This window comes from Astatotilapia calliptera, chromosome 23, assembly GCF_964374335.1.
Source record: "Astatotilapia calliptera chromosome 23, fAstCal68.1, whole genome shotgun sequence".
Taxonomy (NCBI): Eukaryota; Metazoa; Chordata; class Actinopteri; order Cichliformes; family Cichlidae; genus Astatotilapia; species Astatotilapia calliptera.
In genome coordinates, this window is record NC_137443.1 from 18,694,093 (window position 1) to 18,709,002 (window position 14,910).

At 39.8% G+C, this 14,910-nt stretch overlaps 1 protein-coding gene and 1 long non-coding RNA gene across 2 annotated transcripts in view; both read left to right on the top strand.

Moving 5' to 3' along the window:
* Nucleotides 1-8,463, top strand: part of LOC113016448 (adhesion G-protein coupled receptor G7-like) — a 28,378-nt gene extending 19,915 nt beyond the window's left edge. Inside the window, exons 10-12 of the mRNA XM_026159281.2 lie at nucleotides 497-655; nucleotides 1,011-1,167; nucleotides 5,311-8,463. Coding sequence (XP_026015066.2) covers nucleotides 497-655; nucleotides 1,011-1,167; nucleotides 5,311-5,520 — 526 coding nt within the window. The 3' untranslated portion in view covers nucleotides 5,521-8,463. The remainder of the gene's footprint in view (nucleotides 1-496; nucleotides 656-1,010; nucleotides 1,168-5,310) is intronic.
* Nucleotides 1-14,910, top strand: part of LOC145424396 (uncharacterized) — a 223,292-nt gene that overhangs the window by 186,644 nt on the left and 21,738 nt on the right. The window lies entirely within an intron of this gene.

Here is a 14,910-nt window from a genome sequence, read left to right on the forward strand (position 1 = left end):
AAAAGAGTGTAAACCTACTGAGGAAGTCTGTAACTTTTTACACATTTGTACTTTTACTTGTTTTATGAGTTATATTTAAGAAGAGTAAAGTTATTCACATAAAGTTTTTATTCTTTTGTAATATGTACCACAGTCATACTGAAGTTAGAAAAAAATATGTCTACATATCATATAAATATATGATAAATTGATTAATTGTCTTAATTGTATTGAATTGGAATTTGAAAATGGATTTTGAAATGAAGTTTCTAAAAAGCATTTTAAAAATCAGTTTTTTAATGTGGAGTTCAAAAATGAATTTACAAATGCAGAATTTATTCTACAGTTCATTAAGAACAGAATTCTTTATTTTGATGAGGGTGGCTCTTGTGGTCCTCCATAGAAATTACATCCACTGCCTAAAAAAAATGTCATTTTCAGTAAATAAAGTATTTATAAAATTTTGATCAACACGTAGACAAAAGTGTTTTTTTATGTTCTTTTCCTCTCGCTGTAGTTGTTGGCTGGCAGCGTTGGATAAGAACAAACAGTTCAACTTTGGAAAACCGATGTTTTGGGCTTTCCTTCTTCCAATCGGCCTGATCCTGATTTACAACATCGTCCTGTTGGTTATTACCTCCATGACTACATGCAAAGTTGAACCCAGACTGACCAGGTAACATCTAAAGCTGCTGTTGTTTCAAAAAATATTTCAAAAATAAATTACCCAAATTTAAGTGGCTGTTAAAAGGTGCAATTCTCAGATATAAATATATTAAGAAAACCAACATTTAAAAATGAGAAATGAAAAAGAAAAACTTTGAACACAATTTAACTGTGAGCAAAACAAAATGGCTTTATTTCTTTTTGTTAATAATAACACTAATAACCAATAACAGTAATGCTCCATCTTTGTCTTCAGGAGAGGTGTATCAATGCATACACTCCATTTTCACAGATGTGATGAAAAGATTATGCAGAATCCTTTCTGACTAGCTTCCATGTGGATTTTAACTCTGTTTTTACTGTAGCAACAAGAAGTCATCTTTAAGCAGGAAGTTCCTCATTAGTTTATCTCTGGCGGTGTTACTCGGTCTGTCCTGGACTCTGGGATATTTCGTGCTGCTCAGTTCAGAAAAAACACACCTGATCTTCAGCATTTTGTTCTACATCTGTACAACCACACAGGTACGACTCCTTCCACTTCATTCTAGAACTGAGATTAAAGGTGTCATGAGCTTCTCAGACTTCAGGTAAACACATAAAATGCAAAAAAACAAAAACAAATGGGAGGTGATTGTTGAAAGTTTTATATTTAATTCATGGTATATCGAAGGGAACAAGGAAAACTGAAACATTTTAACTGAAGCAGTAGTAGTAATAAAAGTACGAAAATGCTGGTAACTCTTGCAAATATTAGGATATTAGAATAGAATAGAATTAGAATTCAACTTTATTGTCATTGCACATGCACAGGTACAGGGCAACGAAATGCAGTTTGCATCCATCCAGAAGTGCTTTAGTGATATAGATATATTACAATATATATTAGCAATAATATAGATATGTGAGTATATTACAGAAATGGGTCTATTATGGTATGTTATAATGTACACGGTATGAAGTATGTTGTGAATATTCTATAACTATAAGTATGTACAGGCTGTAGTGAGTACAAGCTATGTACAGGATATGGACAGGATATAAATATGAAAAACTACAGAATATGAAATAAATAACTTTACAGAATCTGAGATATACAGCTATACAGAAATGGGAACTATGCAAGTTGTAAACAGTTGTAGGATTAAAGATTATCGAATGTACAGAATGATTATTTACACAGAGCTATACAGTAGTGCAGTTAAGATAAGTGAGGGTGTAGATAGTTTCTACAGAGGCTATATAAAGTGCTAGTGGTTGTGAGTGGTGGTTCAGTCCATGTTATTATTGTGTGTTTGAGGGTACAGTTGTCCATTGTGGGTGTGTGTATGTTCAGTCCATGAGTTTAACGTGGGTCAGATGTCAGGAGGCAGAGTTCAGGAGTCTGACAGCTGTGGGGAAGAAGCTGTTCCGGTACCTGGTGGTCTTAGTCCGGAGGCTCCTGTGGCGCCTCCCAGAGGGCAGGAGGGTGAAGAGTCCATGTGATGGGAAACTGGGGTCTTTGATGATTTTCCCAGCCCTTTTCAGACACCGCTTCCTGTAGATGTCTTTTATGGCAGGAAGTGGTGCTCCGGCGATGCGCTGGGCAGTTTTCACGACCCTCTGCAATGCCTTCCGGTCCAAGGCAGAGCAGTTCCCGTACCAGACTGTTACACAGTTGGTCAGGATGCTCTCGATGGTGCAACGATAGAAGTTCACCAGGATGTCTGAGGACAGGTGGTTCTTCCTCAGAGTCCTCAAGAAGAAGAGGCGCTGGTGAGCCTTCTTGATCAGCTTGGAGCAGTTGGTCGTCCAGGTGAGATCCTCGGAGATGTGGACTCCCAGGAACTTGAAGCTGCTCACACGCTCCACAGCCGTCCCCTTAATGTGGATGGGTGGATGTGGGTCAGCATTCCTCCTGTAGTCCACGATGAGCTCCTTGGTCTTCTCGGTGTTAAGCAGCAGGTTGTTTCTGTCGCACCACTCAGCCAGACGATCCACCTCCTCCCTGTAGGCGGCCTCATCGTTGTCACTGATGAGGCCAATCACCGTGGTGTCGTCTGCAAACTTAATGATGGTGTTGGAACCATCAGCAGGCCTGCAGTCGTGGGTGAAGAGGGAGTAGAGGAAAGGGCTCATCACACAGCCTTGTGGTACACCGGTATTATTAGTATTATATTAGTGACAAAGCCAAGAAAAACAAAGGTTCATCTCAGTAACCACAGCATTTAAAGAGGATGCCACACCCGAGTTTCAGTCGCTGTTGACAACTGACTGCAAGTAGCTCTGGTATCCAATTGCATCACCATTTTAAAAAGATAGCCTGGTGGGAGGCAACCTGTCTTCCAACAATCATGGCCTGACTTAAACTTCTGTTCTGCAGCAAGTACGTCACTATTTGTGGAGGAATTTCTATCATGGTACTGGGTCTGTGACCCAGTGTTTTGTGTTTGTTTAAGTTATATTCCTTGATTATTTGTTATTCATGACTTTGGTTTTCTTGGTGGTTTGCTGTTCATGTTATATTTGTAGTTCTAGGTCCTAGTTTTGGTCACTGTGTCTTCCCTGTGTTCCATGTTGCATATACAGTCAGTCATGTCTCAGTGTCAAGTCCTTGGCTGTATCCCAATTCAGGATCTGCATCCTTTCGCAGTCTTCGTGGGCCGGGTCCTCCAAAGACCGAGAAGGCCCGAAGTGCCAGTCTTGTGAAATGGGACCGTCTAGCCTCTGTCACGCTGCTCAGGTTGCCTAGCAACCATGATACTAACCGCTGGAAACGTTTCATACAGCATTGTTTGACAGAAATGAAGGAGACATTTCTTTTGTTCATCTGTTTGTTTTTACATGAGCTTTGTTTGATTTGATAAGTATCTGAGGCTGAGACCACAGGACTGTAAAACATGATTGTTGGGCTTCATTTCTGTACTGAACAGTCATTTAAAGATTAGCTAGTAAATAACAATTAGCTAATGTTGTTCATGAGACTAAAGTCATCTCACTTTGGTAATGTAAATACAATATGGCCAATATTAAATTAACTATTATATTAATTATTATTAGGTATTACAGCAGTGAACCTGAACTCTGTATCAAATACTGGGCTTCAGTAAAGATTCAAGTTGCAGTTATTTATATTTCCTAAAACCTTATATCTTCACTCAAAGACAAGTATCTTTTACAGTGTATATATAGATGTATTATATATTGTTCTTTTAATATGTTGGCTGATAGGTTTGTAGCATAAACCTATTCGCTGGAACGTTCAAGACAATTCTACTACACAGCAAAGCAAGACACAAGCAGGCAAAGTTCTTTATGTTTCTCGTATACAAGAAAGACCAACTGGACAAACACCGTTCCTTCGCTTGACCCCAGTTGCTCTTGTCTGCTCCCTCGTAACGCTGCTCTTTTATTGCAGTTACATGAATATACATAGGCTCATTTACATAGGTACACATGTAAACAAAGTACTGTCTGTGTGTGTGTGTGTGGGGGGGGGGGGGGGGGTCAGAATGTGACCACATAAACAACTTCCCTAACCCTGCTGGTCTGGAAGTCCAGCAGTTCATCTAAACAAAAGGCACTTATACTAAAACAGATATAGATGTGTTTGCTGTACCATATATCAGTAAGAGAAGATACAAGATCTCTCATGACCCTAGGGTGTGAGTGTGTATGCCAGAACACTCTGGAATGCACACAAAGTCTTTGCAGACTACTAAGAATCACACATCTTATCACTACACAATCGATTATACACCTCTAAGGTCTGGTTAAATATTTCTAAGCATAAATGACAATCAACAATATAAACCTGACATTGGCATTAGTAAATATGTCTGAATCCTTACATATATGTGTAAAAAGAAAATGTACGACCTGTGATAACTGTTTCTGATAGAATGAAGAGTAGACTGATATATGAAATATTCCTTTATTGGGTGAGAAAATCAGACCATGTCATAACTGCTTTAAGTCATACAGAATAGATATCAGAGCCTTAAACAGGCTGACTTCTGCTAAATGGGTCAAACTGGGCACAAAGTATACAAACACATAACATCCTTATAGAATATGATGTAACACTATAGATCAACTTACCTCAGAATATATAAAGCATATAAACAATTACAGCAATATGATACAACAAACACAGCAGTGCTACTAATCAAAAATACTCAAAGCTTCATAGAACTGAAACAAACATTTATTTTTAGGTCCATTCTGCTGCTGATACATACTTTAGGTTTCTGAATATTAAACTTGTTGCTGCCTTTCATAGTGTGTAACTTGAAGACCCTGAGTACTTCCCCCCACACTGAAAACATTTGAATGATAAAATTATTTTATCATTACCTAATAAGACTGATTCAGGACAGACAATTAGTTATTTTAAACTTTCCTAGCAGTCCTTCACAAACAGGGAACAGTCTGTCTATTCTCTCCATCTGTCAGCTGCTGCTGGCTCTTCCTCACACACTGCTGAGTTTGTCCTGGTGTGTGATAAGCTGCAGGATTCAAACACAACACACAAGAATTTACAAAGTAATAAGAAAAATCTTGCAAAATAATTTCAGGTACTTTACTAATAACTATAAAGAATAATTTGTTACTTATAAGTAGCATCAAACATGACATTACTTACAAAAATAAAGAGAGTAACCATCATCTTCCCTTTCTGTTTTTTAGGGTTTACAAATTTTCCTCCTCTTCACAGCTCGAACACGGGCCTTCAGAGCCTCCATGTCACGGTCCATGCAGTACATTTCCTCAATCAACATCCCTCTGAACAACACAAAGTACAATCTGTGGAAGAAGTGGAATACCTGGAATATGAGCCAATCAGAGACCTACAGGGATCTGAGTGACATCGAAATGACCACCAGCAAAACCCTGTAGGACCTGAGGAGGACTTACAAAAAAGCCTCTTGCAGTAAAAACTTGTCATGTTGACAAGGATTACATGCATACATCACAATGAAAATTCATATTTTTCAGTGTAAGCTAATAGCTGGGAATATTGCTGAAGTCTCCTGGATGAGCTTCTGATTTTTTAATTGTATTTTTGACTGACTGAACTGCATTTCCCAGAATTTCCAACATGCTGTTCTGCCATCAGAGGAAGAAGCGGTTGGATTTCCTGACTGCTTTGACAGTCTCTCGTTCTCTACATGAAAGACGACAGAGATGACATAGATTATAAAGACTGCTCTTCTATGCACTTTCTATCCAAAATTATGATCCTAAGTTGGCATTTTTCCTTCACAGCTATCTATAAGTTCACTGTATCTTGTATAAAAGACAATGTTTTGTTCATCACATAAATAGGCAACATAAATAAATATTTGTTGTCAGGTGGTAAAGTTAATATTTTATCCAATTCTTTACTTTCCACCTATAAATTAGAAATACAAAAATTGAAGGCTCTGAAAATGTGCTGAGGTTTGTTCATGCTTTTTGTACAATACTGATGCACTGTTATTTTTAGTGTTTGTTTTTGTGCTGTTATTTATGTCCAGCAGAAACTCTTGTTTCTGTATTCATTATGAATTCAAGGTGCTGCGCTGGTGTCCAAGCAGCTCTTCATACTGATCTGAAGTGATTAATGATGGTGAATGTGTCTTTTTAAAAACTGGTGACCCAGCTGGACAAAGCAGTGATCATTGCTGCCTCCAGGTGGTTACAGTTAGTTTGTTTTGACTTCAAAGTTCACAGCAGAGCTGAATGATAAACGTTTTATTTTACCAGAGAATAATGTTTATCATCATTTAAATTGTACTGGAAGCTTTTGAAATGTTGGAAATGTCACACCTTTTAATTTTAAAATTGCACTTTTTTCTTTAATGAATTACAGTTATTTGTATTTTAAGCTTTGGCTTGTGTCTGAAAACATTTAGCTGTCCACTAATTTCAGATTTGCAGCCTAAAAAGTATTATCAACACTTTGAAAGGAGCCAATCTGCATTTCTACTCGAAGTTTTGAGCCTTTAATTTGTCATTTTAATTTTAAAAGATTTGTCTTTAGTGGCGTATTGTTATTTCGTTATGTTGTCTACTAATCCAACAGCTTGTGGTTTAATATGAAATGTGAAGTTTTTGATATGATTTTTGTATTGAACAACTTTGTGACAGAAAAATGACACTTAATTGGAGAACATAGTTGTCTTTAAAAACTGATTTCCACTTTAAATAATTTTTTGTGTTATTTTGTTTGCTGTCTTTTTTATTTTCTTTCTTATACTCTAATGTGGTCTTCATGATTTAACAGTTCACTGGCATAAACAGGTTTTTCAGTGTTCTGTAATGGAAATGGCAGAAATATTCTTTTTTACATTATATATTCTTATTTTAAAAGGTCTGAATTATTTCTAAATCTTCTAAAGTTATTACTAAAAACTTTATTTAAATAATTCCTCCACGGTGCTGTAAGACACATTGCCAGTTATTGCAAATGCTTGATTGCAGTTATTGCTTCTAAAACCAGTTATTAGGTGCAACTAGTTATTAGGTTTAGGGGGCAATCACTTTTTCATACAGGGCCCTTAATAATAAATGCCTTCATTTAAAAACTGGATTTTTGTTTACTTGTGTTATTTTTGTTTAATATTAAATTTTTTGATGATCTGAAACATTTAAGTGTGACACGATATATACAGAACCTCATATGGGTATTTTGCAATCGCTACATTTATACGTTTACATATCACAGCAGTACTGCTGTATATCAAATGATCAGCGGATGTCAGTACATCGTGCATTGTATGATTTACCTTTTGGTGGGAAAAAAAATTCACAGGCATTTATCATACCATCACTAGTTGTGAGAGTCCCAGTCACCAGGGGCAAGGGTTTCCTCTATCCACAGTTTCCAGTAGATGTCTGTAGACGATGCATGTCAGACATGACCACTTTTGTAACACTTTTATTCTTGGCTGCAGCGTTCCAGCTGCCAGCCACACATACACCAACAACTTCAGTCAGGACCCAGTACAGACTTAAATGCAGGGGAAGTGTGATGAGCTCTGCCTCCCCACAGCTGCGCCACAGATCCACCACAATGTCTTAAATAGAGAAGGTGTTGAAGCTTTGCTCTGATTTCAAAGAAAGTGTTATGACCCAGGTCATGATTTTGTGTGTTGCTTTTGCTCGCCACACCTGAGGGTGGCGTTGTTTGTTCTCTGTCTTGTTTGCTAAGAAACATCTCCAAACTGCGAACTTTGCTGTCTAAATCTGAGTTGGAAATGGTTATTCATGCTTTTATTTCATCTCGCTTAGATTATTGTAACAACCTTTTTCTTTGTTTGAGCAAAAGGAATCTTGACCGTGTCCAGTTAGTCCAGAATGCTGCTGCAAGGCTTTTAACTAAGACGCGAAAAAGAGAGCACATTACACCAGTGTTACGTTCATTACACTGGCTTCCAGTACATTTCAGAATTCATTTTAAAATCTTGGTACTGACTTTTAAAGCTTTGAATTGTGATGCCCCTGCTTACATTTCTGATCTTTTAGAACCCCACGCTCCCTCTCGCAGCCTGAGATCATCTAATCAAAGGCTGTTGGTAGTCCCTCGCACATATTTTAAAACCAGAGGTGATAGATCTTTTAGAGCGGTGGCCCCCAGGTTGTGGAATGCTCTCCCTCCATCATTACGTTGCCTTGATTGTATTTATTCTTTTAAAAAGCAGCTTAAGACTCATTTATTTAGATTGGCTTTTAATTAGATTTGTGCTGTGTGTTTTATTATTTATGTATTTTATGTATTTCTGTTTTATATTACTGTGAAGCACTTTGTGGTTTTTATCCTGTGAAAAGTGCTATATAAATAAATTGATTTGATTTTGATTTTGTGCTTGTTTAAGTTCCAGATGGAGACTGACCATTAGTGGAAGAGTGAGGCTGTGTCCCAATCCAGCGACCGCACGCTTTGGTGAATAGTAAATGCCAAGATGAATCTTGTGACACCTGTTGGAACCACATTATCGTAAATGCACAGTCCCGCAAATCTGTGAATCATTTTCCAGACAGAAGGCAGTATGAATAGAAGTATCACCACTACAAGTGTAATCAATTGTACCAATATTACCCTTCCCTGGCCACAAACTGAAATGTCAACATATTCCAGGCAGGAATGTAGCTGTGTACACACCAAATATCTGCGTGAGCCACCAAGACATCACATATTTGCAAAGGTTGTCACACCATCCATGTCAAATATGATAGAGAACCCCCTGACCTTAACCTAGAACCTTAAAAAGTAAATGTTTGGCCTCAGTTAGTGCTGCCCCTGTCCCACAATAAATCGTTTTACCTGACATTTCAGTTTGTATGTCCCACACAGCTGAATATGCTGAACATACGGAAAATAGGGAACTGATAAAACAGAAGTGCAAGATGGTCAGGAATGTAATCCAATGTCTTGCTGCATTCCAACGGCAAGGAGCAGACGGCCAAACTCATTCGACTCCGCCGTGAAAATGAGCACCTGTTCACCAGTGCAAAACACTCAGCCGCAGTGGGTTGGAGGTACAGCAACAGTATGAGGTTTCCAATCAGTGAGGCACAAGGGAGAGTGAACTGTCTGCCCTGCGGTCCTAATCTAGTACATTTTGCTGTGGATGCCATTCAGGGAATAACCTTATTTTCATGTTCTATCATATTTCGTCTGTCAGAGCAATCGTGGAGAAGATGGACCTGGTAGGGAAAATCTCCCCTGTGCAGGCCAAACGAAAATGGGAGAATCTAAAAAGGAAATACAATGTACAGTGGTATTGACAGATGTATCTCCACACGGAATACTGCGAAGTCATCTATGTAAACCTGTACTGTAGCTGTTTTTGCTAACTGCCACTTTTGATGTACTCTGCCTTTAGGAGTGCAAGTATCCAGCGACAGGCAATAGTGCAAGTGGGAAGCCCACTGCTGCAACATGGCCCTGGTTTGGACCCATGGATGAGGTGTTAGGACAGAGGCCCTCTACCAGGCCTCCAGTCCTAATTTCCTCCATCCAGGAGGACACACCAGGGCCCAGTGCAGTAGTGGGCAACCCACTTCCTCACCAGGAAGAGCAGGAGGATGAGGAGCCGCTGGAGGCACGAGTGGCGAAAAGAAAGAGGGACGGGGAGGATGAACTCATTGCTCTAATAAAAGAGGACATGGCACAGCAACGTCAAATGGAGGAACAGAGAGCCGAGAGGATGGACGGGCTGCTAGGTGTCCTTGAGAAGCATGTCGAGCAGAAAAAGGATTGAGTTGTGTTCACAGACATCTAATGTACATATTTGCATACTTTATTTATGTTGGCGTCCCAACCTTTGTTGTGTACAAACAAGATGATTTAAGTTATGTAAATAATGACATTCGTAACATCCCAACTGTATTTGCATGTTTGTAACGAACTCCATAAAACAATTTCTGAGGGCCTGACCTATTGCATTTGCCAAACTGCGAAAATAACAACAGTACAACGAAAAACACAACAGGATTATTGGTAATGAAATGCCCATTGTGGTCCAGGATTAACCTGAGTGTCCCAGTATGCACAGGCATTGTTAACCAGGCCTGACATTTGGCTGAGCAGGGAGTCTCGGGCAGTGCTGCTGAAGTGCTGTTGCAGCCGAAGATAGCGTAGGCCCCGCTAGCTGTTCCCCGGCAGACCCCAAGCAGCTGGGGAAAGAGGGCGGCTGGGTGACGGTGAGGAGGAAGCATAGTCTTAAACAGAAGCCCCAGGTACACCACAATCCCGTTCATGTGTCTAACCGTTTTCCCCCACTCGGCGACACACCCGCTGGGGGTCAAACTCTGGTAATTGGTGATTTTGTTCTCAGACATGTGAAGCTAGAGACACCGGCAACCATAGTCATTTGTCTTCCAGGGGCCAGAGCAGGCAACATTGAAGGAAATTTAAAACTGCTGGCTAAGGGTAAACGTAAATTCAGTAAAATCATAATTCACGTCGGCAGTAATGACACCCGGTTACACGGGAGGAGGTCACTAAAATCAATACTGAATCGGTGTGTAACTTTTCCAAAACAATGTCGGACTCTGTAGTTTTCTCTGGTCCCCTCCCCAATCAGACCAGGAGTGACATGTTTAGCCGCATGTTCTCCTTAAATTGCTGGCTGTCTGAGTGGTGTCCCAGAAACGATGTGGGCTTCATAGATAATTGGCAAACCTTCTGGAGGAAACCTGGTCTTGTTAAGAGAGACGGCATCCATCCCACTTTGGATGGAGCAGCTCTCATTTCTAGAAATATGGACAAATTTATTAAACCCCCCAAAATATGACTATCCAGAGTTGGGACCAGGAAGCAGAGTTGCAGTCTTACACGCCTCTCTGCAGCTTCTCTCCTTCTGCTACCCCCCCAGAAAACCCATCTCCATAGAGACTGTGTCAGCTCCCAAAAAGACAAAAAACAAACTAAAAACCAGCAACAAACAACTTAAACATAAAAAATCACAAAGAAGGAACAATACAGTATCCACATCTGAACCAAAGAGTAAAACAGTGAAATGTGGATTATTAAATATTAGGTCTCTTTCCTCCAAGTCTCTGTTAGTACATGACTTAATAATTGATCAACAAATCGATTTACTCTGCCTTACAGAAACCTGGTTGCAGCAGGATGATTATGTTAGTTTAGATGAATCAACACCCCCGAGTCATTCTAACTACCAGAAATCTCGAAGCACAGGCCGAGGGGGCGGTGTGGCAGCAATTTTTCACACCAGCCTATTAATCAACGAAAGACCAAGACAGACTTTTAATTCATTTGAAAGCCCGATGCTTAGTCTTGTCCACCCCAGCTGTAAAACTCAGAAACCAGTCTTACTTGTTATCATATATCGTCCACCTGGGCATTACACAGAGTTTCTGTCTGATTTCTCAGACTTTTTTTCTGATTTACTTCTCAGCTCAGATAAAATAATTATTGTGGGTGATTTTAACATCCATGTAGATGCTAAAAATGACAGCCTCAACATGGCATTTAATCTGTTATTAGACTCAATTGGTTTCTCTCAAAATGTAAAAGAACCCACCCACCACTTTAATCACACTCTAGATCTTGTTTTAACATATGGCATAGAAACTGAACATTTAACAGTATTTCCTGAAAACCCTCTCCTGTCTGATCATTTCCTGATTACATTTACAATAATTGATTACACAGCAGTGGAGAGTAGACTTTATCACAGTAGATGTCTTTCTGAAAGCGCTGTAACTAAGTTTAAGAATATAATCCACCCACTGTAATCATCTTAATAATAATGAATAATAATGGATTGCATTTATATAGCGCTTTTCGGGGCCCTCAAAGCGCTGTACAATTCCACTATTCATTCACTCTCACATTCACATACTGGTGGATAAGCATCTTCAATGCTTATAGAGCAGAGCAGCTATCTGAACACTACCCCATCAGAGGTCAATTATCTTGTTAATAATTTTACCTCCTCACTACGTACGACTCTGGATACTGTAGTTCATGTGAAAACTAAGGTCTCTAATCAGAAGTACCTGACTCCGTGGTATAATTCTCAAACAAGTAGCCTAAAGCAGATGACTCCTAAGCTGGAGAGGAAATGGCATGTCACAAATTTAGAGGATCATCATTTAGCCTGGAGAAATAGTTTGCTGCTTTATAAGAAAGCCCTCTGCAAAGCCAGAACATCTTACTATTTGTCACTGGTTGAAGAAAATAAGAACAACCCCAGGTTTCTCTTCAGCACTGTAGCCGGGCTGACAAAAAGTCAGAGCTCTATCGAGCCAACCATCCCTTTAACGTTAACTAGTAATGACTTCATGAACTTCTTCACAAATAAAATTTTAATCATTAGAGAAAAAATTACCAATAATCATCCAACAGATGTAATATTATCTACAGCTACTCTTAGTACCATTGATGTTAAGTTAGACTCTTTTTCTCCAATTGATCTTTCTGAGTTAACTTCAATAATTACTTCCTCCAAACCATCAACGTGTCTTTTAGACCCCATTCCTACAAAACTGCTCAAAGAAGTCCTGCCATATCTCTAATAATCGGCTATGTACCACAGGCCTTCAAGGTGACTGTATTTAAACCTTTACTCAAAAAGCCATCTCTACACCCAGCAGTCTTAGCTAGTTATAGGCCAATCTCCAACCTTCCTTTCATATCAAAAATCCTTGAAAGAGTAGTTGTCAAACAGCAAACAGATCATCTGCAAAGGAATGGTTTATTTGAAGAGTTTCAGTCAGGTTTCAGAGCTCATCACAGCACAGAAACAGCTTTAGTGAAGGTTACAAATGATCTTCTTATGGCCTCTGACAGTGGACTCATCTCTGTGCTTGTCCTGCTAGACCTTAGTGCAGCATTCGATACTGTTGACCATAATATCCTATTAGAGCGATTAGAACATGCTGTAGGTGTTACAGGTACTGCACTGCAGTGGTTTGTAGCTATCATATCTATCTAATAGACTCCAATTTGTGCATGTAAATGGAGCGTCCTCTTCACACACTGAGGTTAATTATGGAGTTCCACAGGGTTCGGTGCTAGGACCAATTCTGTTTACACTATACATGCTTCCGTAGGCAGTATCATTAGAAGACATAGCATACATGTTCACTGCTATGCATATGACACACAGCTCTATCCATGAAGCCTGATAACACACACCAATTAGTTAAACTGCAGGAATGTCTTAAAGACATAAAGACCTGGATGGCCGCAGACTTTCTGCTTTTTAATTCAGATAAAACTGAGGTTATTGTACTCGGCCCTGAAAGTCTTAGAAATATGGTGTCTAACCAGATTCTTACTCTGGATGGCATTACCTTGGCCTCCAGTAACACTGTGAGGAACCTTGGAGTCATTTTTGACCAGGACATGTCCTTCAACGCACATATTAAACAAATATGTAAGACTGCTTTCTTCCACTTGCACAACGTCTCTAAAGTTAGAAATATCCTGTCTCAGAGTGACACTGAAAAACTAGTTCATGCATTTATTACTTCCAGGCTGGACTACTGTAATTCATTATTATCAGGATGTCCAAACAACTCGCTGAAAAGCCTTCAGCTAATCCAAAATGCTGCAGCAAGAGTACTGACAGGGACTAGAAAGAGAGAGCAGATTTCTCCTGTTTTGGCTTCCCTTCATTGGCTTCCTGTTAAATCCAGAATTGAATTCAAAATCCTGCTCCTCACATACAAGGTCTTAAATAATCAGGCCCCATCTTATCTTAATGACCTTGTAGTACCATATCACCCTATTAGAGCACTTCGCTCTCGCTCTGCAGGCCTACTTGTTGTTCCTAGAGTATTTAAAAGTAGAATGGGAGGGAGAGCCTTCAGTTTTCAGGCCCCTCTTCTGTGGAACCAGCTTCCAGTTTGGATTCGGGAGACAGACACTATCTCTACTTTCAAGATTAGGCTTAAAACTTTCCTTTTTGCTAAAGCATATAGTTAGGGCTGGACCAGGTGACCCTGAATCCTCCCTTAGTTATGCTGCAATAGACATAGGCTGCCGGGGATTCCCATTATGCATTGAGTTTTTCCTTTCCAGTCACCTTTCTCACTCACTATGTGTTAATAGACCTCTCTGCACTGAATCATACCTGTTATTAATCTTTGTCTCTCTTCCACAGCATGTCTTTTATCCTGTTTTCCTTCTTTCACCCCAACCGGTCGCAGCAGATGGCCGCCCCTCCCTGAACCTGGTTCTGCCGGAGGTTTCTTCCTGTTAAAAGGGAGTTTTTCCTTCCCACTGTTGCCAAAGTGCTTGCTCATAGGGGTTCATATGATTGTTGGGCTTTTCTCTGTATCTACTGTACAATATAAAGTGCCTTGAGGCGACTTTTGTTGTGATTTGGCACTATATAAATAAAATTGAATTGAATTGAATTGAATTGGTCCCGCCAGTGTGCACCACTGACTGCCTCCAAACCAGTCTCCCCCTCATCTTTGGTATCATCCTCGGGCTCCTCATCTGGGGCCACAATGTCACCAGCACCAATGCAGATATTATGCAAATGGCACATGCTGTTATGACCTGCAACATATGTTTTGTCTTGTAAGCACAGTGTACATGCCAGATTACACACTACAGTTACCATTATGATTCGACAAACAACAATGATGATTGTATTAGACTGACGTACATGTGGCACAAAGGTCCAGCGCTTGCAGAAAGATGACACGGAACCTCGTCTTCATCATTCCAAAAGCACGCTCTATGACAGAGCATGCCCTGGAATGATGTGCGTTGAAGCGCTGGGCTCCCACACCGTGGACTGGCCTCTTGTAGGGGGT